The sequence below is a fragment of the Mesoplodon densirostris genome, chromosome 16 (genome assembly GCF_025265405.1).
Source record: "Mesoplodon densirostris isolate mMesDen1 chromosome 16, mMesDen1 primary haplotype, whole genome shotgun sequence".
Classification (NCBI taxonomy): Eukaryota; Metazoa; Chordata; class Mammalia; order Artiodactyla; family Ziphiidae; genus Mesoplodon; species Mesoplodon densirostris.
The window spans coordinates 22,090,495-22,112,886 of NC_082676.1; the positions used below are offsets into that span (position 1 = coordinate 22,090,495).

General features: G+C 54.1%; 1 protein-coding gene across 1 annotated transcript in view; it reads right to left on the bottom strand.

Moving 5' to 3' along the window:
* Window positions 1-475: 475 nt before the first annotated feature.
* Window positions 476-22,392, bottom strand: part of VSTM2L (V-set and transmembrane domain containing 2 like) — a 36,042-nt gene continuing 14,125 nt past the window's right edge. Inside the window, exons 2-4 of the mRNA XM_060079314.1 lie at window positions 12,192-12,361; window positions 10,548-10,598; window positions 476-748 (exon numbers count right to left, since the gene is read on the bottom strand). Of these exons, the coding sequence (XP_059935297.1) occupies window positions 476-748; window positions 10,548-10,598; window positions 12,192-12,361 (494 nt within the window). The remainder of the gene's footprint in view (window positions 749-10,547; window positions 10,599-12,191; window positions 12,362-22,392) is intronic.

The window sequence follows — 22,392 nt, forward strand, 5'->3', positions numbered from 1 at the left end:
GCTCAGAAGATTCAAGTCCGAATTTGGGGAGGGGTCACTGTCCACACCTCCAGGTCCAAGCAGGGGATGGTTGGAAGGAGGCGGAGTGAGGCTGGGAGGCCCTGGCTTGGGACGGGATGGGGTACAAGCAAGCAAAGCAAAACACTGGACTCTACTGAAGCTGGTGACACAAGGGGGCAGCCCGGCCCCGGCCTGGTGCCCCACCCCAGCGTTCCGGGGCAGTTGTCCCCTCGGTGCCCGGGCCACCGTCTCTGAGCCAGGTCAGGGAGAGGGTCTGAAGGGGAAGGGTTGAGCGGGCCTTACATGCTGAGCCAAGGGGTGGTGGGAGGAGGGCCGACGTGGGGGCCACGGGCGGTCTCGGGATGGGGAGGCAGCTGGACCCGGGCAGTCCCGTCCCCAGCGGTCCAGCGGCTCCTCATGCACTCGGTACAGCCGTAGGGGCGCAGGGCGGGCCGGCGGCGGGCTGGGCATCAGTCTAGAGGCTGCAGGCCTCCTCATCCACTGAGCGCTTCCGCAGCTCCTTGCCGGGCTTGGGGGGCGGCGGGGCGGGCGCTGCGGGCGGGGCCTCGGGCAGGTGCAGGACGGAGTTCTCTCCCGGCTGCACCCGCAGGTAGGCCTTGACCTTGTGGTGCCGGGCCTTGCCGTCGCTGAAGTCGATGACACGGCACTCGTAGGTGCCTTCGTCCGTGGGCTTCACCCGCGACAGGCGCAGCTTGTGGGAGATGTTGCTGCCCACCACCTTGACCACCTGGGGGCGACAGAGAGACGGTGACCTGGCCAAGGGAGCCCACTCCGTGGGTGGGGCCCCAGAGACACTCCCACGAGGGCACGCGGAGTTAACAGCAAAAGAGTAGAAGCAACTTCAATGGGCATCAACAGATCAGATAAATAGGCAGTAGTTAGTTCATTCAGTGGACTATTGCACAGCAGTGAAAAAGAATGAGCTAGAACTAGGCGTGTTAGAGCTCAGGGACATGCAGGAAGTGAAAAGATCTCACTGCAAAACTCCTACATACACTGTGATGCCATTTCTGGAAAGAAACACGGGAAAATACTCTACACTGGTTTTGGTGACTTGTGTGTGTGCAAGTTTGAAAACAGATGGGAGGGAACACAGTGGCCTCACAGCCATGGTTACCTCTGGAGTGGAGCCCAGGGAAGGGCCGGGGACCTGGGGTAGACTGCAAAGTGAATCCTTAGCTTTGTTTCTCAAACAAACAAACAAATAAATAAATGCTGATCACAAATATATCAGGTTGCTAACAACTGTTCAGTTGGGGGGGGTGGGGAGCAAGATTGTGACATCTGTCTTTGTACTTTGGCTTTTTGCTTGTTTATTTATTTGATATGGTTTTTAAATTTTTACTTAAAATTAAAATATATAGAGTAAGGCACACACAGCTTAATGAAATTTTACTCACATGTACACCAGTGTGACCACCATCCATAGCAAGGCATGGGACACTAACAACCCTCTGGAGCGCACCCTTGTGGCCCCTCCTTGTCAATACTCACTCCCGAGGGGTTACCCACTAGTCTGATTTCTATCACCATAGATTAGTTTTCCCTGTTCTTGAACTCCTCCGTGTGTGGCTTCTTTCACACAACACAATATCAGTGAGATTCCTTCATGTTGCACGGCTCAGTTTGTTCTTTTTTATTGCAGTGTAGTATTTCATCATATGGATATACCACAATCTGTTTATCTAGTCACCTGTTGATGGACATTTGGGTAGTTTTCAGATTACAGCTCTTACGAATAAATCTGCCATAAACATAAAGCAACTGTGAGTTTTTTTCAATTAAGAAAGAAAAAGCAGTTTTAATTAAGAAAGAAAAGGACAGTCATATAAGATAAATCATTGGGGAAGTTGGGTGAAGGAGACAGGGGACTCTGTGATCTCTTTTTGCAACTTTCTCTGAGTCTGCAATTCAAAATAAAAAGCTGGAAAAAAAGAGAGCAGTTGGGCCTATAGAGTTGGGGGGTGGTAATGGGAGGGGGCTTCCATCCTTCCTTGTCCCCTTATTTCTTACAACCAAAAGGAGCCTTGCCCCACCTCCTGTAGCCCCTGCCCCACCTACACAGAACAGGGGAGAAAAGTCCCCAACCGCCAGCCACGGGCCCCCTGCCCAGTGATCTCACCACCAGTTGGCACTGCAGGCTCGCCAAGGCCAGGATGGAGCTGAGTGGAATTTAGACCTGTGGCCCCAGTTCTGAGCCCATCTGGTCCCTCTCCCCTTGGCGGGGGGCGGGGGGGCAATGGGGACAGACAACCAGCCTGCCTATTCTTGCCACACCCCAAATTCTGGAGGAGGACACCCCTGCCGATCACCCTTGCAGTGAGGAGGCCAGGATGAGGAAGAGGACGGTCTCTGAGGGAGTGCATTCACCGTGCAGCCGGGCACTCACACACGACTTCTAATCACCCCACTAATCTGCTCTGGCTTCCCTGGCCCCTTCCTCCCAGATGCCAAGCTCCTTCTGGCCTCACAGCCTTCTGGTCTCTCTGCCTGGGCGCTGTCTCCTTGACTCCCATTCATTCTCAAACATCACCTCCTCCAAAAAGCCTTCGATTACACCTCCCTGTCTATTTCTTTCCTAACAGTCATCACAATTTGAGAACCATTTTGTTGACTTGACTTCTGTTTCTCTCTCTGGCTAAACTATAAACTCCACGAGGGCAGGGATGATACCTATTTTGTTCATCTTAGTGACCATCGCAGAGCCTGGTACCCTGCAAATAATAACGATAAAAACAGTTGTTAGGGCTTCCCTGGTGGCGCAGTGGTCGAGAGTCCGCCTGCCGATGCAGGGGACATGGGTTCGTGCCCCGGTCTGGGAAGATCCCACATGCCGTGGAGTGGCTGGGCCCGTGAGCCATGGCCGCTGAGCCTGCGCGTCCGGAGCCTGTGCTCCGCAACGGGAGAGGCCACAACAGTGAGAGGCCTGCGTACCGCAAAAAAACAAAACAAAACAAAAAAACATTTGTTAAATGAATGGCCTCACTCTAGCTCCTTCTTTCTTCAAATGAAGTGGTACCCAGATATCACGCTTTTTGATTTTAGGTCACATATATATGATCCTACCCACTTTACAGATGGTGAAGCTACGGCTCTGAAAGAAGCGACTTTCCCATGGGCACTGAGTCAGTGAACGGCAGAGCGGGGAACTGACCCCAGGCCTGAGTCCATGCACTCTAACCCTCCAAAGGCATGACAGAGGCCCACAGAGGGTCACGCAGAGCTGGCAGGGCCAAGGGGGGTTTCCCAGGCTCCGGAAGGGAAGAGAGCAGTGGGCAGCCACAAGGAGCCAGGCCCGTCCTCCCGTATTCTGAGCCTTCCTGGCTGGTCATCATCCCCCCATGAAGCAGGAAAGCATGGGCTTACGGCACAGCAGGGAGCAGGAGGTGGGACAGAGGCAGAACTTCCCACCTTCCCACCACAGCAAGCACGGGAGACTCTTCCAGCTGCCCCCCTGGGCGGGGGAGCCCTCCTCTCCGGGTACCGGGGCTGGGCCCAGCTGGAGGCCATCAGCCCTGCTGATTCCATCACCTCTGGCCAAGGGCACGGAGAGGTCCTGCGGCCCTGTCAAGCTCTCAGGAGAGTGAGGAGATGCTGCTGCAAATGCGCAGCGGGGAGCGAATTACCTCAACATCTGTTTCCCTCACGGATATTAATTATCCTTCATTTGTCAACCCTACAAGGCGCTAATGGAGTAATAATGTGAAGGCTGGGAGCAGCGCTAGGGAGGGAGCACCGAGCCCAGCCCACCCCTCTGCCCAGCCCTGGCCCAGAGGCCAAGGCCTGGGCACCAGCTCCCTCCTGCCCTGTCGCCCCTCTGTGTGGCCTCCCCGCTCAGGGAGGAGGAGGGAGACAGGGAGCACAGCAGACGGTGCTGGGAGGCTGATTCTGATCCTGACAAGTCACCAGCACCCTGGCCTCGGTTTTCTTGGGCTAGATCCATCCATCCAGCTGACGATTAGCGAGTGCCCACTCCGAGCTGGGCACTGGGGATACAGCTGTGAATCAGCCAGACCCCAGCAACATCCGCGCGGGCTCCAGGTCTAACGGAAAACCCAGACCTCACACCTGCAACCAAGCACCCCAGGGAGCTGGTTTCCAACAGGACGAAGGGAGAGGACACACATCAGAGGCTGCTCCCTCCCAGCCCCAGGGGTCTGCGCCTTTAAGCACCATCCGGAGAAGGCAACTAATAAAAGCAGTAACAACAGTAGCGGTATTGCTGGTAGCTAGTGTTTATGGAGCACTTGATCCCTGTGAAATGATGCGCTAAATAGTCTACACGTTATTTAAACCTCATACTAACCCCGTGATGTAGGCACTGGTGGGATACCCACTGTATGGGTCAGAAAACGAAGGCTCGGAGAGGTGAAGTGATTTGCCCAAGGCCACCCAGCTGGTGACAGAGACCAGGCCTTAACCATATCTCTGGGGAGCCTCCCGGAACCAGTAAACCACAGGTCTTTCTACCCCCTCCCCCGTCATTCCATAGGCCCCCAGCCCTCCATGTCTTGGGGGAGCCCAGTCCCTCCTCAGAAGCATCTCCTGTGGGAGGGGGCCCATCATCCTACCCAGGCTTCTTGTGGGTGGTGGAGCAGCCTGTTGGATTTCAACATTCACAGACTGAGCAGAAAAATCCTGCGGCTCAGGCCTCCAACACAGCCGGAGAGGCTATGAGGGGAAGAGACCCCCAGGCGGCAGCCTGGCTGTAAATCATAATCACCTCGGCACAGGCATCGACAGGCCTTAGCAGTGCAATTAAGTACCTAATTATGCTGAAAAAGGCAAGGCCAGTCCGCACCAGGACCAAGCTCAGCCTCCTCCCTGCTTGCCCACGGCCCCGGCCCTTCTGGACACGGCAGGAGCCCACAGACCATCGGGTGGGCAGGCTGGGATCTTTCTCCCAAGCCGAGCCAGGAAGAATGGGTGATGCTAATTTGCGTCCATGGTGCCAGACCTTTCCTCCACGTGGCCTCAGCCTAAGAGTGACGTGGTGGCCCTGGGAAGGTGCTGGGTGGGGAAGAGGGGTCAGAGGGTCCCTGCCCCAGGCCAGGGCTTGCCCTGAGCTCCGCCACTCCCGTGCCTCCATCAGCAACACCCAGCCGCCAGCCCCTTGGCATGTCCAGAACCCAACCCAGAGTCTCCCCAAATCTGGGCCCCAGAAGGCTGCACCCATTCCAGCTAGACCTTCCCAAGTCATCATCCCCACTGCTCCTTTCACACTCTGGCACAACCCATCTCTGAATCCCACTGACCTTCCCTCTAAACATCACTGGGCCCCCTCCCCTTCTCTCCAGAATCCAGATCCCCAGGCAGTGGCCAGGACATCGCAGCCTCCTCCAGGGTCTCCCCAAAGCCACTCTGGCTCCTTCCAATCCATCCTCCCGTGACAGCCAGACAGATCTTCCCAAAACGCCCCCAACTTAGAACGCTTCCTTTGATGGCTCCCAGCAGTGGCTGCTGGGGGGACCTTTGGGGTCTCATCCCCACCTTCCCCTCAGCCACAACAGCCTCCTGCAGTTCCTCCAAAACACACACCCAGAGAAGTTCCCCCTACTCCTAGTCAACCTCTCTACACTTCAGTGCTCACTTCACCTCACTCCACCTCCTCCAGGAAGCCCTCCAGACCCACCAGACTAGGTCAGCTCCTCTGTTACTGGCTGCGCTCCTTCTCATTTTGATGGTCACAGTTTTAATTTTACTTTTTATCATGAGGGATTATTGGATTAACATCCATCCCCCACACTGACTGGGAGTACCGTGAGAGCAGGGACTGGGAGTGTGTGACCATGCCCTTCACAGAGTAATCTTTTCAGTCCCAGCCAGAGGCTGGCTGCTCTATGGATGTCTCAAGGGATCTCCAAGAGGGATGGAGTGATTTTTGACTCCACATGAATCTTGCCTCCCTTTCAGACTTCAGAGTTCCATACCCTTTGTGTACTGTGGATCACGGCAGGAATTTCAAGAAAATATAGAAACGTCTACTGCAGAAAGTAAAGTCATAATACACCATGACCTGCCGCTTGGCCTGTTAATCCTTAGTGAAGGATGCAGACCTCATGTGCTGCTCCAGTGGTCCCAGCCCCCATCCCCCGCACCAGAAAAGAGGTGGTATCCATATGTGTATCATACCTGTGGGGCAGCCAAGCGGGGTAAACAGGGGCTTGATCTATAGGGCCACTTGGTTGATCTGACCAATGAAGCTGCCTTTTAACCATTTATGGAGATTTGGGGACAGGGGGCTGCCGTATGCTTCCTGAGGCCACTTTGGATGTACCTGGCTTTTAGGGCTTAGCTGGAGAGGAGGCGGGGCTTAGGATAAGTGGGCTGGAGCACAAGGCCATATGTATATGGGGACCCAGGCTGCCCATGGCTATTTTGGACTGAAACAGGTTACATGAACTAAATCTACAGCACAAACGACTTTGGTTAGACCAAAGGAGGAACTAACAGTAATGAAGGCAGGTAAGCCCCCTGGGAAAGAAGGTGTGTGGAGAATTTCACCTTATTTTACAATTAGGAAGTGAGGGGCCATCTCAACTTGCAAAACTGGTTAAGGGGAAATTAACCTAAATTCCAAAAGACAGAACTTCAGTTAGGTCAAAAGAAAAGTTTCCAGAACTTGAAATGGACATAGCAAAATTTACCTGAGCCACAGGAATAAGGGCCTGATGGTAGAATCCTCAGCATATACAAGCTCCCAAGGGAGATATTTTTAAGGCCAGGGGGTCTTTTCCCAGGCCCCAAGTTAAATGAGATAATTCATGTGAAGTACTCATCATGGTTCCTGACATATGGCGGGCACTCAATAAATGTTAGCTGCTTTATTATTACTGTTATTATGATTATCATCATCATCATCGCAGATGCCTGTCCTCCCATATAAATGATCTCTCTGAGCTCTTTTCATTTCCTCCCATTTCCTGTAGAGAAGCTGGGCCTCCTTTCCCTGCTCCACACATGCTAGGATAGGCGTCACGTGATTTGAATACTCATATTAAGTTTCCACTCTAGTACCCACTGTCATTCACACGGCCAAATCCAGAGGACTTTACAGTTGCCAAAGTGTTTTCATATATTCATTAGACAGCAGTGAAGGGGGGAAAGAGAGGCCCAGGGAACTGGCAGAGCTGGACCAGGACTCAGGTCCTGTGACATTCAGGGCTGGCTCCACTGTGTCCTCACTGTCCCACCCCCACACTCAGCACTGCCATATTTCAACCTTCCCAGGGCCACCATGGCGGCCCCAATGGGTTACAGAGCCCATCATGGAGCCCTGCCCACACCAAACTCCCAGAAACTCACTGTATTTCCTCCTCCGAACCTGAGGCCCCCCCAGGTGCTGACGCTACCAGCGGGGAGACTGAGCCGTTTGTCTTTCACAGTTTTTCTTTTTCTTTTTTTTTTTTTTTTAACATCTTTATTGGCGTATAATTGCTTTACAATGGTGTATTAGTTTCTGCTTTATAACAAAGTGAATCAGCTACACATATACCTATATCCCCATACCTCCTCCCTCTTGCGTCTCCCTCCCACCCTCCCTATCCCACCCCTCTAGGTGGTCACAAAGCACCGAGCTGATCTCCCTGTGCTATGCGGCTGCTTCCCACTAGCTATCTATTTTACGTTTGGTAGTGTATATATGTCCATGCCACTCTCTCACTTTGTCCCAGCTGACCCTTCCCCCTCCCTGTGTCCTCAAGTCCATTCTCTATGTCTATGTCTTTATTCCTGTCCTACCCCTAGGTTCTTCAGAACTTTTCTTTTTTTTTTAGATTCCATATATATGTGTTAGCATACTGTATTTGTTTTTCTCTTTCTGACTTACTTCACTCTGTAGGACAGACTCTAGGTCCATCCACCTCACTACAAATAACTCAATTTCGTTTCTTTTTATGGCTAACATTCCATTGTATATATATATCCCATCATGGAGCCCTGCCCACACCAAACTCCCAGAAACTCACTGTATTTCCTCCTCCGAACCTGAGGCCCCCCAGGTGCTGACGCTACCAGCGGGGAGACTGAGCCGTTTGTCTTTCACAGTTTTTCAAAAATCAAATTAAGTCCCAACAGTTAAAAGTTGGGAGATTATTCCATGGAACTCGGAATTTTTAGGTGACATGGGACTATGGGGCCGGAATTCCTGCCTGGCTCATCTAGCTCCTACAGATATAGGGCCTGCGGTCCCCAGGTCCCATAGTTTCACACAAGCCCCTTCATGGCTGCACATCCCCTGTACACATCCATGCACAGGCATGATGCACATCGTGTTGGCATGTCCGTTTATCAAAATCTGTGTCTGGCTTTACACTGCCATTGGCCTGGGGGTGTGTGGGTATGTGTGACAGTCACTTGATAAATATTTATTGAGCACTAACTACCTGCCAGGCACTGTGCCAGGCTCTGGAAATGTAACAGTCAATCAGGCAAGCACAGTCCCAGCCCCACTATCTCCGGGGAAGACGGGCCTGAAACAAATGCTCACAGGCATGGATAAGTGCAGACAGAAATGCAGCCAGCAGGGAGAAGGAATGGGTGCCGGCTGAGTTCCAGGGTCCAGGGAGGCTTGCTGAGCTGAGCTCTGCAGGAAGGGAGAGGAACAGTTTTCTAGGCAGAGGGACTGGCCTGTGCAAAGGCCCAGAGGTGGAAGGAATGGGAGGCTGGAAGGCAGCGGGTGGAAAGGGGCAGTGTGAGCTGGGTCAAGCAAGATGAGATAGCCCAGAGGGTGAGCAGAGCAAGTTGCACAGAACCTCGAAGCTCACAGAGAAAAGTCTGAGCCTTCTCCTAAGCTGCAGGAAACCGGGGTGTGCCTCTGCTTACAGGTGTCCACTAACTGCACGTCTGTGTATTTAAGAACGGTCACGCGCAAGACGCTGTCTGCACAAGGAACTGGGTCTGTGCTTGTCTGTGAGTTTCCTAACCAGAGCCCCAGAGCCCCAGCTGGTGCAAGAATCGCCGGGGCTAGGATGGGGTGGGGGGGATTGCACAATCATGCTGAGCACATTTATTTTATTTAACTAGTTAGCACCTTCGCATTCCCCTCACGTGGAGCCCAACAGCCTTGAATTCTAATCCTCTAAGTCAATTAGATTATTCTCTCCTTTGCCTGAGACACTCCTTAAACCCCAAACAAAATCATCAGCGAGAGAGTTGCCATGAACGGGTATATTAATACACACACAGATTTCTACCTTCCTGGGCTTAACTGATGGGTGTTTGGGCAAGAAATGGGGTATTACGTATGGGTGTGCCCTTGGCAGAGAGTGAGGGTTAGGGTGAGGGGCTAGGGATTTAGAGAGGGTGGACCAGCAGCTGCCCTGAGCTGGAAATGGCTCAAATTTCCAGATCGCAACTCAGAAAGGCCCCGGGGCAGACTGCACAAATGATGCTTTGAAGGCCCTTGTCTGTCATCTGCCTACCTCCTGCTTGAGCTTCTGTGGGAGGCTCCCTCCTGGCCCTCCTGCCTCCATCCTGCCACCTCCAGTGCCTGGCACAGCACCTCATGCCTCCCAACGCCCACTCTTTACACTGTGACTTCCGCTCAGGGAGCTCCTCTGCATCTAACTGGCCTTGGGGTCCCGAGCTCCCCCGAAGGTCCTTGAAGGACTTCAGAAGGAGCAACAGAAAAGAGTGATTTTGGAGGTCACTCCCACACATGCACATTCATACCCCGGCGGGCACCTAAATCTTCTGAGTATGTGTCCAGTGGACTTCTAACCTCCTGCCAGGCTGACCACATGCCCTGTGCACAAACCCAACCTGGCCCCATGGCCACGTGTGTCTCCAGGCTGGTCCCCTCTACACAGTCTCTTTCTCGATCCTGCCTGCCTCTTCCAGGCCCTGCTTTGGGTACCCTCCTCTAAAAAACTGTCAATCCCTGAGTCCCCTGGGTGCCCCACCTCACTGGGCTCCAGCATAGCCTGGAGACGAAAAGCTGGAGGCAGCTCAGCCAAGTCACGACCTCCAGCAAGGCTTTGACCCCTCTAAGCCTCAGTTGCCTCACCTGTAAAATGGGTGAAAGCTTGCCCTTCCCCATAGAGATGGAGCAACGATAAAATGTGTCAATGCATTAGATGGCCCGGCCAGTCTTGAAATCCTTCAGCTGTAGTTCCCCTGTCCCGCCTCACGTCCGGAGCCAGATGACCCAAGTGACCATGAGATGCCACAGCAGTCATTCGTGATAGGTCAAAAGAAGCCGGCTCAGTCTCATTATACCCTGTTGGTTCCCCAAACAAAAATTGCTGCTGAGACAGACATGAAGCATCAGGGATGCACACAGCCTTGGCCCCGACAGGAGAGAATGCGTCTTCTCTCCCCCTGTCATTTGTTTGTGTCTGTCATTCAATGAACTTGAAAAATCTCTGGCTTTTAAAAAACAGAGCCAGGCCAATTTTTCCCCCTTCTTTTTTCCTTCTCCTCCATCTTCTTGCCCAAGCTCCCTGCTGAACTGGATTTTTTTTTTTTTTTAATTACAGCTGTGTCCTCCATTAGAGCCCTTGTGAGAAGTCATTACCAAAACTCACACTTATTTTGGTCGCGTCCTTCCCTGCGTCTTCCTGCTGAGATGCTTTTAGCTGTTGGGAGCGGGAGGGTGGAGAAAACAGACACAATGTGTTAGGATCACAGGGTGGGGATACAAGCAATGGCTAAGATTCTCCTGACGCAAGTGATGCTCTGGGGACTATGGGTCTAGAGGTTGGGGTCCTTCAGCTCTATATCCACTCAGGGGATGGAGGTGAGTCAGAGCAAAGGAAGATAAAGGAGATGCCTGTAAAACTGACTGTGCATGTGCATGTGCTACACATTCTGATATGTAGGGAGGGTACGTGTGAACAGGCAAAAATGTGATTCGGGCTTGGTGTGTCTGTAGGAGTGTCTGTACACTTGCATCTCTCTATCTGTGAATGTGTTGTCTTTTCAGGAGTGTTTGCAGCAGACGCTGTCGGAGCCCTGCCCACATACTATCCCCCTGCAAGCTGACCCCAGAGGCATCCAACTACAAAGCCTGCAACTCTTTGCCTAAGGGCTTTCTCTGACCACTGGAGTCCTCTGAGCCTGTGTGCTGGGGGGTTGACACCTCCAGGAGCTAGATGAGTTTAATATATATCTGTGAATATGTTAGAGGCCATTTCATGAAACATGCAAGAATGTGTGGGCATGCCCGTGTGTGCATATGAAGGTGTGTCATGTAAGTGAACAGGTGGGCAGATACATATGTGTTTGCATAATATTTACATATACACAAGCGTAAGAATGAGAGTGTCTTAGTTTGTTCCCCCAGAAGCAGACCCTGAGACAAAGATTCAGGTGCAAGTGGTTTATCTGGTAGGTGATCCCAGGAAACATCAGGAGAGGAATGAGTGAGTGAGACAAAAGAGGGAAGGAAGTCGATAATGGGTATGTCATCAAGCCAGTTACCACCCTGGGCAACTGGAACTTACTCCCATGGGCACCTGGGGGAAAGGGAGTAGGATGCTCTTCAGTTATCCCAACTGCGGAGCAAGGGAGCTGGGGTATTTACCCTCCACCTCCCGTCAGTCATTGACGGGGCGCTCCTCCAGCCTGCCTTGCTGGCCAGCAGGCTCTGTTGTCCAGAGAAAACCCTCAGGCAGTGTTGCAGGGGTTGGCAGCGGGGTTGGTGGCAGGGGATGGTGCTTACCCGGCACGCGGGCGGGGACACCAAGAGCGTCTGCACCCCGCCATCCCCTCCCCGCCTCCCCGCCGCAGGCTGGCACAGTGTGTGCGTGGGAGCGTGTACGAGTGCAGAGGTGAATGTGTGTGCCGTGACTGGGCTCCCTCGTGTGCCTGCACGTACGTGGAAAGGCATGCATGTCCACGTGTGTGTGACAGCGTCTGTCCCTCTGGCCTGCTTCCCCACCTGTACACGAAGGGAGGGACTCTACTCCTTGGAAGGCGCTTCTGACTGGGCCCAAGTGCTCAGCCTGGCTCCGCCCCCTGCCCCTCCCCACAAACAGGCCTCCGTTCCGGGGGGGGGGGGTGGGGGGTGGGTGGGGAAAGGGAAGGAGACAGCTGGGGGCTCCAGAGGGCGAACATAGGTGGGGCCCACGCCCCTCCGAGGAGATGAGGGGCAGAGACACACTCCTCCCCGGGGGTGGATGGGCCAGGGCTCTCCCAGCCCCACTCGGAAGTCTCCCTGGGGGCGGTACCTGGTTCGAGGCCCATCCCTGCTTGTCCGTCCAGTCCCTGTGGCTCCGCACGTACCACCACTGGATCTCCAGCGAGTAGGAGGGGGAGCCGCTGCCGCGGAAGGAGCAGGCCATCTCCACGTCCTCGCCCGTCCGCGCCGTCACGTCGTGGGGCGTCTCTGTGAACAGGGCTGTGCGGAGAAACCGGGGGAGGGGAGGCCGGGGCTCAGGAGACAGCGGGTTGGCGGGCCCGGGTATGGTGCGGGGGCTGGAGCGGAGAGAGAGGGAGCGGCCGGGCCTGCGGGCGGGGGTGGCCTGGCTGCAGGTGGGGCGCCTGGACGAGCTCCGCGAGGCTGCGCAGAGGCCTGGGCGGCGGCAGCTGGCCAGACCTGGGGATGAAGGCGTAGGCCCGGGGCCCCGAAGGCCCCACACAGCTGGGCCTTGATCCCGGAGCCCGCGGGCACCAGATTCTCGAGAAGGGAGCGATGGATCCGAGGAGGGCTTGGTTGGAAGGTGTGAGCAAGGAGGCCAGGGAGGAAGCTGCCGTTTTCATCAGTTCTTCCCCGATTTCTCCAGTTGCCCCCATCCTGGGTTATTCCCCACCCCAGGGCGCAGGGTTCAGCACGGTCTTTGCAAAACCAAATCAGACCTACCCCCCGGCCCCCTCGGAACCCTTCCTCGGGTCCCCTCTGCACCAGGTTGGGGGGCAAGCCGGCCCACCTCCCCCTGGTCTCCATTCTGTCCTGTGAACATGCCTCACTTTCTCACCTCACTTTTGCCCTCGCTGTTCCCAATGCCTGGAATGTTCTTCCCCTGGTCCCTCTTTGTCCAGCAAGCCACTCAAAGCTCAGCTGAAACTTGGCCCCCTCAGAGAGGCCTCCCCTGACGACCTGGGTAGGTTCCCCTCAACCCCCCACCTCCCACCTGCCTGGGGAATGGTCACGGTCTTGCATCGGTTCACTGCACTGCCTGTGCAAGCTGCATGAGAACAGGGACCAGCTCTCTTGTGGCTACACATCTCCCGGCACCTCGTAGGTGCCCCGAATGGGTGATACATCCTCCATCCTCTCAAGAGCCCCAGGAGGCGGTGGGAGACACATGTGCCTCCCATCCCTCCAGCAGGGTCCAGCTCGCCCACCAAATGCCAGAGCAGGCGGTTCCTGGGACCCAGCAGGAGCCCCACCCACTGCCATGCCCACCAACGCTGGCAGGTAAGAGAAAACAAATCCCCACTCAGTGCGGCCCAGCACCACTCCCCACCATATGTTCTGACTCTCGTCTCTCCAAATAAATACTGTCCTGAGATGTAATTAGAATCCTTTCCTCTTCTCAGGAGAGATTTTCTCACCCTGGAAAGACACCTGGCAACAGGCAGGTCACCCAGGGAATGCTGCATCCATCAGTGCCCCCGTCCCATGCCCACCTTGCTGCTGCAGCCCGCCAGACACCCCGACCCAGCGGGCAGACAAGCCCACCTTGCAGCCCCGGTGGTCCCTCAAGGCACCGCTCAGCTCAGGGCAGAGTCTGACTGGGGGCGGGGGTCCTGTTCTGGGCCCACCTCCCTCCACCCCCTCCCCATGATCCCGAGGGCTTTGGGAGGATCGGGATTGATAAATTGCTTTTTCTGCTCTGCACACAGGGTTTCCAAGTGGAGCCTGACTCCAGCAACGAGTCTCTGGGCTAAGAGAAAGTCTGTGACATCCCTGACCTCCACGGTCATGGGTTTGGGCTGCCCACATCCTCTGAGGTTCCGGAGGGACTGGCCGCTGTTGCATAACAAGGCCCATTTAATAAGAATGGGTGTTGTTGGAGTTACTGAACACAAGCCAGGCGTGGTGTGCGGTCAGCTGGAGGCTGGGCCTGTCCTTATTCCCAGTGGGCAGCAGGCTCCTGGAGGAAGGTACCCGCCCACCTGCCTCTGCCTTCCAGGTGCCCAGGCCCCAAACTGTAGAGTTGCCCTTGCCTCCCTCATTCTTCCTCTTACACCCCCTTTCGGTCTCTGGGGAATCCCATGGGTTCTGCCTCCAGAACATCTCCTGAATCTGGTCCCTTCTGCCCACTCCGACTGCCCCACGCTGGGCCAGCCGTCACCACCTCTCACCCGTAACAGTGGGGGAGCCTCCTCACTGACCTCCCTGCCCCCTCCCCGACAATTTATTTTCAACACAGCAGCCAGAGGTAATTTGGCAAAACACAAATCAATCCCTGTCTCTTCTGTCCTCAGCTACTTTTCCACTTGCTCATTCCATTCCTGACACGATGGCCTCCTTGCTGCTCCTCCAACATTCCAGCTGACATCCTACCTCAGGGCCTTTGCGCATGCTGTTCCCTCTGCCTAGAAGGCTCTTCCCCCAGATTCTCACATGGCTCCCTCCTTCCCCTGCTTCAGGACTCTGCTCAAATGTCACCTCCTCAGCAAGGCCTACCCTGACCACCTCACTTAAAACTGCATCCCTGGGAATTCCCTGGCAGTCCAGTGGTTAGGACTCGGGCGCATTCACTGCCAGGGCCTGGGTTTGATCCCTGGTCAGGGAAATAAGATCCCACAAGCTGCACGGCCAAAATATACAAATAAATAAAAATTTAAAAAATGAAAATTGCAAAATTGAATAAAAAAAAAAAAACTGCATCCCTTGCCCCAACCCAGTACCTCAAATCCCTCTTCCCTTCCCACATACTAATAGTGCTGTGTCCACTAGAACTTTCTGTGACAAGGAAAATGTTCTATATCTGAGCTAATACAGTAGCCACCAGCCACATGTATCTATTGAGCATCTGAAATATGACCAGTGTGAGTGAGGAACTGAATTTTAAGTTTTATTCCATTTAAATTCATTTAAACTTAAATGTAAATGGCCACTTGTAGGTAACGGCTACTATATTGGACAGCACAGCTAATATACTTATTTTACTTATGTTTATGGTCTGCTTTCCCTTCCAGGAGGCAGGGGCGGTGCCTGCCTTGTCTACTGATATATCCCCAGCTTGGCACATAGTAGGTGCTCAATAAATACTTTTTGAATAAACAAATGAGCAGACCTGGCTGGTCAGTGGTGGAGCAGCGTCCACAGGCAGGAGGGGCCCTGTCCGAGAGTCCCAGGCCAGGCCCAGCCCTCCATGCCTGCTCTGATGCTGACTTGCCAACTCGAGCAGGACTGAAGGGAGCCGCCAAGGACCAAGCCACCAGGAGGGCTAGGAGGTGATCAGAGCGAGCCATTGGCCTCCGGTCCTGGGACAGCCGGATTCGGCTTTGATCCAGGCCCCTGCCCACCCAGCACTCTTTGCAAACAGGGGAAGGAGGACAGTAGTGAGGCCCCCTAGTTGGATCCGAGGTAACTGGCGGTGTGACCCTGTTGACCAAGAGACAGTGGGAGGGACACAGCTGGGACCCTCTCCAGGTGCTACTGCCTGAGCCATGGGAATCAGAAAGTACCCACACTTCTCCCTCCTGCAAATGGAGAAGGGGGGTCCAGAGCTACTGGGGGGTGGGGGGGTTTGCTCATCCCAGGATCACAGAGCTAGGAAGGGCGGAGCCAGCCCTGGAGCCTGGGCCTGTGTGACTCAGCCACGGCCCTTCTCCTCCCAGAGATGGCTGAGTGGGGGAAGCACATCTGTCCGACAGGAGGATGGGAAATGGTACATCTGGGTCTCATGGGTGGAAGGAAAGGCAGAGACGGGCTGTCCTTGGGTGCGGTTTCCATGAGGGTGGCCCGGGGAAGGGCCAGCCTCCATCCACCCTCACTCAGCCTCCCCCTGCCCACAAGCTCCCCCAGCTGACTGAAAAACCCTGACCCTGGCCCACCAGCTCTTCTTACTAATGCAGAAAATGAGGTTCAGAGCAGGCAGTATCTAGCCTGGGGCTACTCAGCAGCCAGGGGTCAGCAAGGTCAGGCTTCAGGCCCTCTCACCCCCAACACACAGCCCTTATCCCCCAACCCGGATCCCAATAAATGTCCTCTAGAGGGCACTGTCCAACAGACACCAAATGCAAGCCACGCAGGCAAGACACATACGGCATTTTAACTTTGCTATAGCTGTATTTTAAAAAGTAACAATTTAGGCTTCCCTGGTGGCGCAGTGGTTGAGAGTCCGCCTGCCGATGCAGGGGACATGGGTTCGTCCCCCGGTCGGGGAAGATCCCACGTGTCGCGGAGCGGCTGGGTCCGTCAGCCATGGCCGCTGAGCCTGCGTGTCTGGAGCCTGTGCCCCGCAGCGGGAGAGGCCACAACAGTGAGAGGCCCGTGTACCACAAAAATAAAAAAATAAAAAGTAACAATTTTTTTAAACAGATGAAATTAATTTTAATCATTTATTTTATTTAACCCAAGATATCAAAAAATTATTTCAGCAGGTATAAAATTATTAATGAGATATTTTACATTCTTTTTTGTGCTAAGTCTTGGATATCCAGCATGTATTTTACATGATTACAACACATCTCAATTTAGACTAGCCACATTCCCACTGCTCAGTTGCCACGTACGGCGGGTGTCCTGGCAGGTGGTGACGCTGTGCCAGCCTCAGCTCCCCTCCCCCTCACATGTCCCCATTGCTCAGAGGAGGCGCCCAGGCCCAGCATAGGGTGGTAACCCTTCCAAGGCCATGCAGCAGAGCTTGGATTTGAATCCAGGACTGTTTTTGACTCCCAGGGCCATGCTACTCCCAGAGAATTCAAACTCTTTTTGGTGGTAGGGCTCTTTCTTAAAAAGGAACAGTCCCAAATGGCCAAGCCTGCCTTGGAAGGTCCTGGAGAGGACCCTTCCTCTGGGACAGGGTGGGGAGTCTGTTTTATTCTGAGTGTAAAGGCCTGGGTGGGTACAGAGGAGGCATTTCACCCAGGCTGAGGCAATCAAGGGAGGCTTTCCAGAGGGGGTGTTGCTCCCCCCATCCCCAGGTGGGCCAGATGGTCCTGAGCTGGAGTGGGGAGGGGCATTGGCTGGGAGAATGGAGGGAGAACCCAGCTCCAAGAACTCCTGGGAGCCAGGAGAGTTGTCTGCAGGTGTAGCCACCAGCTCTTCCTCACCACGGTGGGCTCTGATCCCCTCAGACCCTGCCTGGAGGCACTTGGTGGAATGGGTTGGGGGAGGCGCCCTCAGGATCCCATTGACTCCAACCTCAGTGGTGATGGGGGCAATGCATCCTCAGGACAAGTGGGGAAACCGAGGCTCTAGACATCTGATGGCATATCTGAGTCTTCCTGTTCCAGAGGCAGCAACACGAAGGTTTGTCTGGGCTCCACCCCAAGGAAGCCCCTCCCCCCAGGAAGAAGCTGTGTGCAGATAACTGCCAGGAGCACAGCACTGAGCTGGGGAGGAGGGACTGAGCCGGGGAGGAGGGACTGAGCCTGTTTCTGCCAACAGACTTGCTGTGTGACCTTGGGAGAATTTCTCCCCCTCTCTGAGCCTCAGATTGCTCCTCTATACAATGGGGGTTGTACCTCATGGTCTGAGACCCCCACCAGCTCAGACGGCCTGAGGGAGAAAGTGATGTATGTCCTAAGAGCCATGGTTTGGGCATTGGAAGGGGTGGGGTCCCTCCTACTTGGGGGAGAAGGGGACTCTGGAGGGAGGAGGAGATGGCCTGGTCATTCAGCCAGGCCCCGAAGGAGGCGTGGATACTGACAAGCCGAGGAGGATAAAAGGGATGGTGTGAACCAAGGAGGAAAGGAGGGAAACCCAGGGAGCCTTGTTTAAACATGATAATAATAGGGACTTCCCTGGTGGTCCAGTGGTTAAGACTCAGCTTCCACTGCAGAGGGCACGGGTTCGACCCCTGCTCGGGGAACTAAGATCCTGCGTACCAAGCAGCACAGCCACAAATCATCATCATCATCGTCCACCATTTACGAAGCACCTACTGCACACCTAGCATGGGGCAGACATCGTCTCTAAGTCTCTAATCCACTCACCCCCATTAGACAGATGAGGAAAATGAGGCTCAGAAAGGTGACATCATTTGCCCAAGACACACACACAGCTGGAATTTGAACCTGGGTCTGACCAGCAGGCATGACCAAGACCCAGGGGTCCATCAGCTCCCATCAGAATTTGTTCTGAATTATCGGGTCGAGTTTAGCCACCAGGCTCCACACGTCTGTATCCCACTTGCACACCTCCAGAGATGGGGAGCTCAGTCTCTCCTGCATCCACTGAAAGTGGGCAGCTCTAATCGGCAAGAGGTTCTTGCTCCCTCTCCTAACTCTGTGATGAGGACATGGCATCAGCACCCGAGACTGGAAGGTGATCCACATTAATTTTGATGAGGATGATGATGATCTCTGAGAAATTCGGAGAAACTGCCAGGCCCTCTGCCAAGCTCTTTACACATATTTTCTCATGCCCCCACCAGGATGCTATGGGGTAGGTGTGAACATTACCATCCCCATTTTTCAGATGGGGAAGCTGAGGCTCACAGAGGTTAAGTGACTTGTCCAAGATCACAGGGTGAGTAAGCGGTTACATATGAACCCAGATCTAGAGGACTGAGGAGTGGGAGCCCGTAACTTCTAGACCATGCTCCTATAACCCCTCTTCCCAGTCTCCCCAACCTCCTTCCCTTCACCATTCAGACAACCCCATCTCCCATCCCCAACCCCCTACACCACCCCATCTCCACGTCAGCATCCCTGCTGAGTTCAGGACATTAAAAGCCTCTCTCCTCTCCGACATCCTCCCACCCCTGAGCCCCCCTCCCTGTTCAGGTAACTCCTCGCAGCCTGTGCCTAGGGAGGCTGGTATAATTATAGATTTTTTTTTATTATTTTTGCGGTATGCGGGCCTCTCACTGCTGTGGCCTCTCCCGTTGCGGAGCACAGGCTCCAGACGCGCAGGTCCAGCGGCCATGGTTCACGGGCCCAGCCGCTCTGCGGCATGTGAGATCTTCCCGGACTGGGGCACGAACCCATGTCCCCTCTCACTGTTGTGGCCTCTCCCGTTGTGGAGCACAGGCTCCGGACGCGCAGGCTCAGCGGCCATGGTTCATGGGCCCAGCCGCTCCACGGCATGCAGGATCTTCCCGGACCAGGGCACGAACCCGCATCCCCTGCGTTGGCAGGCGGACTCTCAACCACTCTGCCACCAGGGAAGCCCTAATTATAGATTTTTGAGAAGGATGCAGTTGTTCTCTCCAGCCCCAGGGCCCGAGCAGGGCTAGGCTCGCTGGGAAGACAATTAAAACCACTGTCCACAAATTAGGATTCTACAGGAGAATGAGAAAGGGGCTTCACTGAATGCAACATCTCCTTCCTTTCTGCTTTTAATTGTATTAATTAACCCCAGGCCTGGTTAACAGGGCATCATCTGCAGGAAACAGCTCGTGGCCCTGGCCTGAGTCACTGAGTTTGGCTTCTGGGAAAGGCAGGGGATGACCTGGAAGATCTCACCTGCCCTTCAAGAGCAGGACCCTAACCTTCTTCCTAACCTTTCAGGCCCTGGTTCAGCACACACACCTAGGGCTTGGCCTCAGGTCTGGATTCGAACCCTGTTTCCTCTAGTCCCTAGCTGTGTGAGCTGGATAAGCCCCTTTACCTCTCTGAACCTCAGTTTCTTTAGCTGAAAAAAGGGGAGAATGAGAGGACAAGGAGAGGGTTATACAAGGCAACATACGCCTCATGCCCAGCACATAGTAGGTGCTCACCAACTAGCACTCCCTTCTCTCACCTTCTAGGTCAAAATTCTACCATCACCAGAAAGATTTTTAAAGATGCTTCTTTGCAGCCTCATCAGATTATACGGTGGATGCAACATCTGTATTTCACTCACACCACGAGACCTCTCATCCATCAGTCCTGTACCTCCTCTCCTTCCTCATTTGCTCTCAACAGCCGTCCCCCCGCCAAGCCAGGGGGATCCACACAGGCCCTGGGGGGCTTGTCAACCAAGGTGACCCCAGCTCAGGCCCCACCTCCCTCCATCTCTGAGCTCAGGTTCCCCATCCCAGACCCTCTGGTCCAGGAAGCCTGCAGGGACTGGACCCAGCCCACCCATACGTCTTTGCCAGAGCGACAGCAGGATTCCCCTTGGGGACTGGTGGTAGGGGCATCCCCTAGTCAGGGGAACCAAGGCAGAACTGGAGCTAGAGAGAGACAAAGGGGGCAGAGCAGAGAGAGCCAGTGCGGCCCCAAGGGCCCCTTGGTCATCCCTATCTCAGGCCCCATCTCTTGCCAGGACACACTGAGTCACTGCTTACTCAAGACCTCCAATGATGAATGGATGAGCAAAATGTGGCCCCTCCATACAGTGGAATATTATTCAGCCTTTAAAAAGCAAGGAGATTCTGACACATGCTCCAACATGCATGGACCCTGAGGACATGAGGCTAAGTGAAATAATCCAGGCACAAAAGGATAAATACTGTATGATTCCATGAGGTTCCTAAAGTCAGACTCACAGAGACAGAAAGCAGAATGTTTGGGCTGGAAGAGGGAGGATGGGGGGGGTCATTGTTCAATGGGTACAGAGTTACACTTTGGGATGATGAAACATTCCCAGATGTGGATAGTGGTGATGGCAGCACAGCATCCTGATTATATTTGATGCCACTGAACTGTACGCCGAAAAATAGTTAAAACAGTGAAATTTACATTATGCATATCTTACCACAATTTTTAAAAAAACACCTCCCGTAGCTTCCCAGCCCTGCAGCGGTGTGTTTTCAGGGATCTGTGCCACAAGGCAACTTTCCACTAAATCTGAGTTGTCCAATATGGTGGCCCTGAGCCACATGTGGCTATGGAGAGTTGAAACACAGCTGGTCCAAACTGAGATGGCTGTTCAGTTAGGTCCACACTCAACTTAGAAGATAGTATGAACATAAGAATGTATCAGTAGGGCTTCCCTGGTGGTGCAGTGGTTAAGAATCCGCCTGCCAATGCAGGGGACACGGGTTCGAGCCCTGGTCCGGGAAGATCCCACATGCCGCGGAGCAACTAAGCCCGTGAGCCACAACTACTGAGCCTGTGCTCTAGAGCCCGCGAGCCACAACTGCTGAGCCCACACACCTAGAGCCCGTGCTCCACAACAAGAGAAGCCACCGCAATGAGAAGCCTTCAACAAAGAGTAGCCCCTGCTCGCTGCAACTAAAGAAAGCCCGCACGCAGCAACGAAGACCCAATGCAGCCAAAACTAAAATAAATAAATTTATTTTAAAAATTAAATTAAATTAAAAAATAAAAAGTGTGACTCTCTGAGGGCCATTTCCAGAAAGGGTGCTCTGTACCCAGCTCAGCAGGGTGCCGGGGCCAAAAGAGTGTGTGACACGGGGTCAGGGAGGCCTGCAGCCCCCAGAACTCCCAGCTGGGAAGCAGAATAGGAAAAAGAGCTGCAGAGGGAGTGTTTACAAGGAAGCCCCAGCTCACAGGCGAGTCTCACAGAGCTCCTGAAATCAGGGGATGTAAAATGTCCATAAGAGGAAAACCTAACTAAGTGGGATGAAAAAGCCTCCAGGGAATGAGAAGGCTGGAAGGGATGGGTGCAGGGCATCTGCCCTGGGATGGACCCAGGGGAGGCACCTGAGGGTTCTCTTTGTTTCCTCCTGGGCAGCCCCCAGCTTCTGGCAGGCGGCCTGCAGCAATAGGGATCGAGGTGTGAGTCAATGAAGGCTGTTTCATCTTGGAGTGGACAGGTTTCCTCTTCTCAAGAAGTGACAGGGAATGCATTTTGTACTAAAGCTTGAGGAACTGCAGTATGCCTTATTGGGAAGATGGGGGGCTGGGCACGCAGCAGGGGCTCAAGTGCTCCCTGCAGAAGGAATGAAAGAGATCAAATTTCATAGACTCCTACCCTGAGCTAGGCCCCGTGCTGGGCTTCCTAAGATGCTTAGGCCAGGCCCTGACTCTCAAGGGGCCCACACTCTGCAGGAGTGACAAACACACAGAACAGTCTGGACAACAGCTGGGACTGAGCCTGGATTGGCACGTACAGCTGTTCAGGGTGTGCACCATTCACAGAGCCATGAATCATAAGTGCACAGAGATGTACAGGGCACAGCTGCATGCAGAAGCTCTGGATGGAGGTGCACGTGCTAAGAGAGGAAAGGGCAGGCCCATGTCTGCCTGGAGAGTCAGGCTTCTGGGAAGTGGGGACATGATTGGACTTAAACACTGATGTGGTTTGCACAGCTGGGGGTGCTCAGGACAGGAAAGGGCATACCAGAGATAGAGTTTTCCAAGTCCAACCTTTGGGGGACCACCTTTACCATGTCTGCAGGATCCCGGTACCACCTG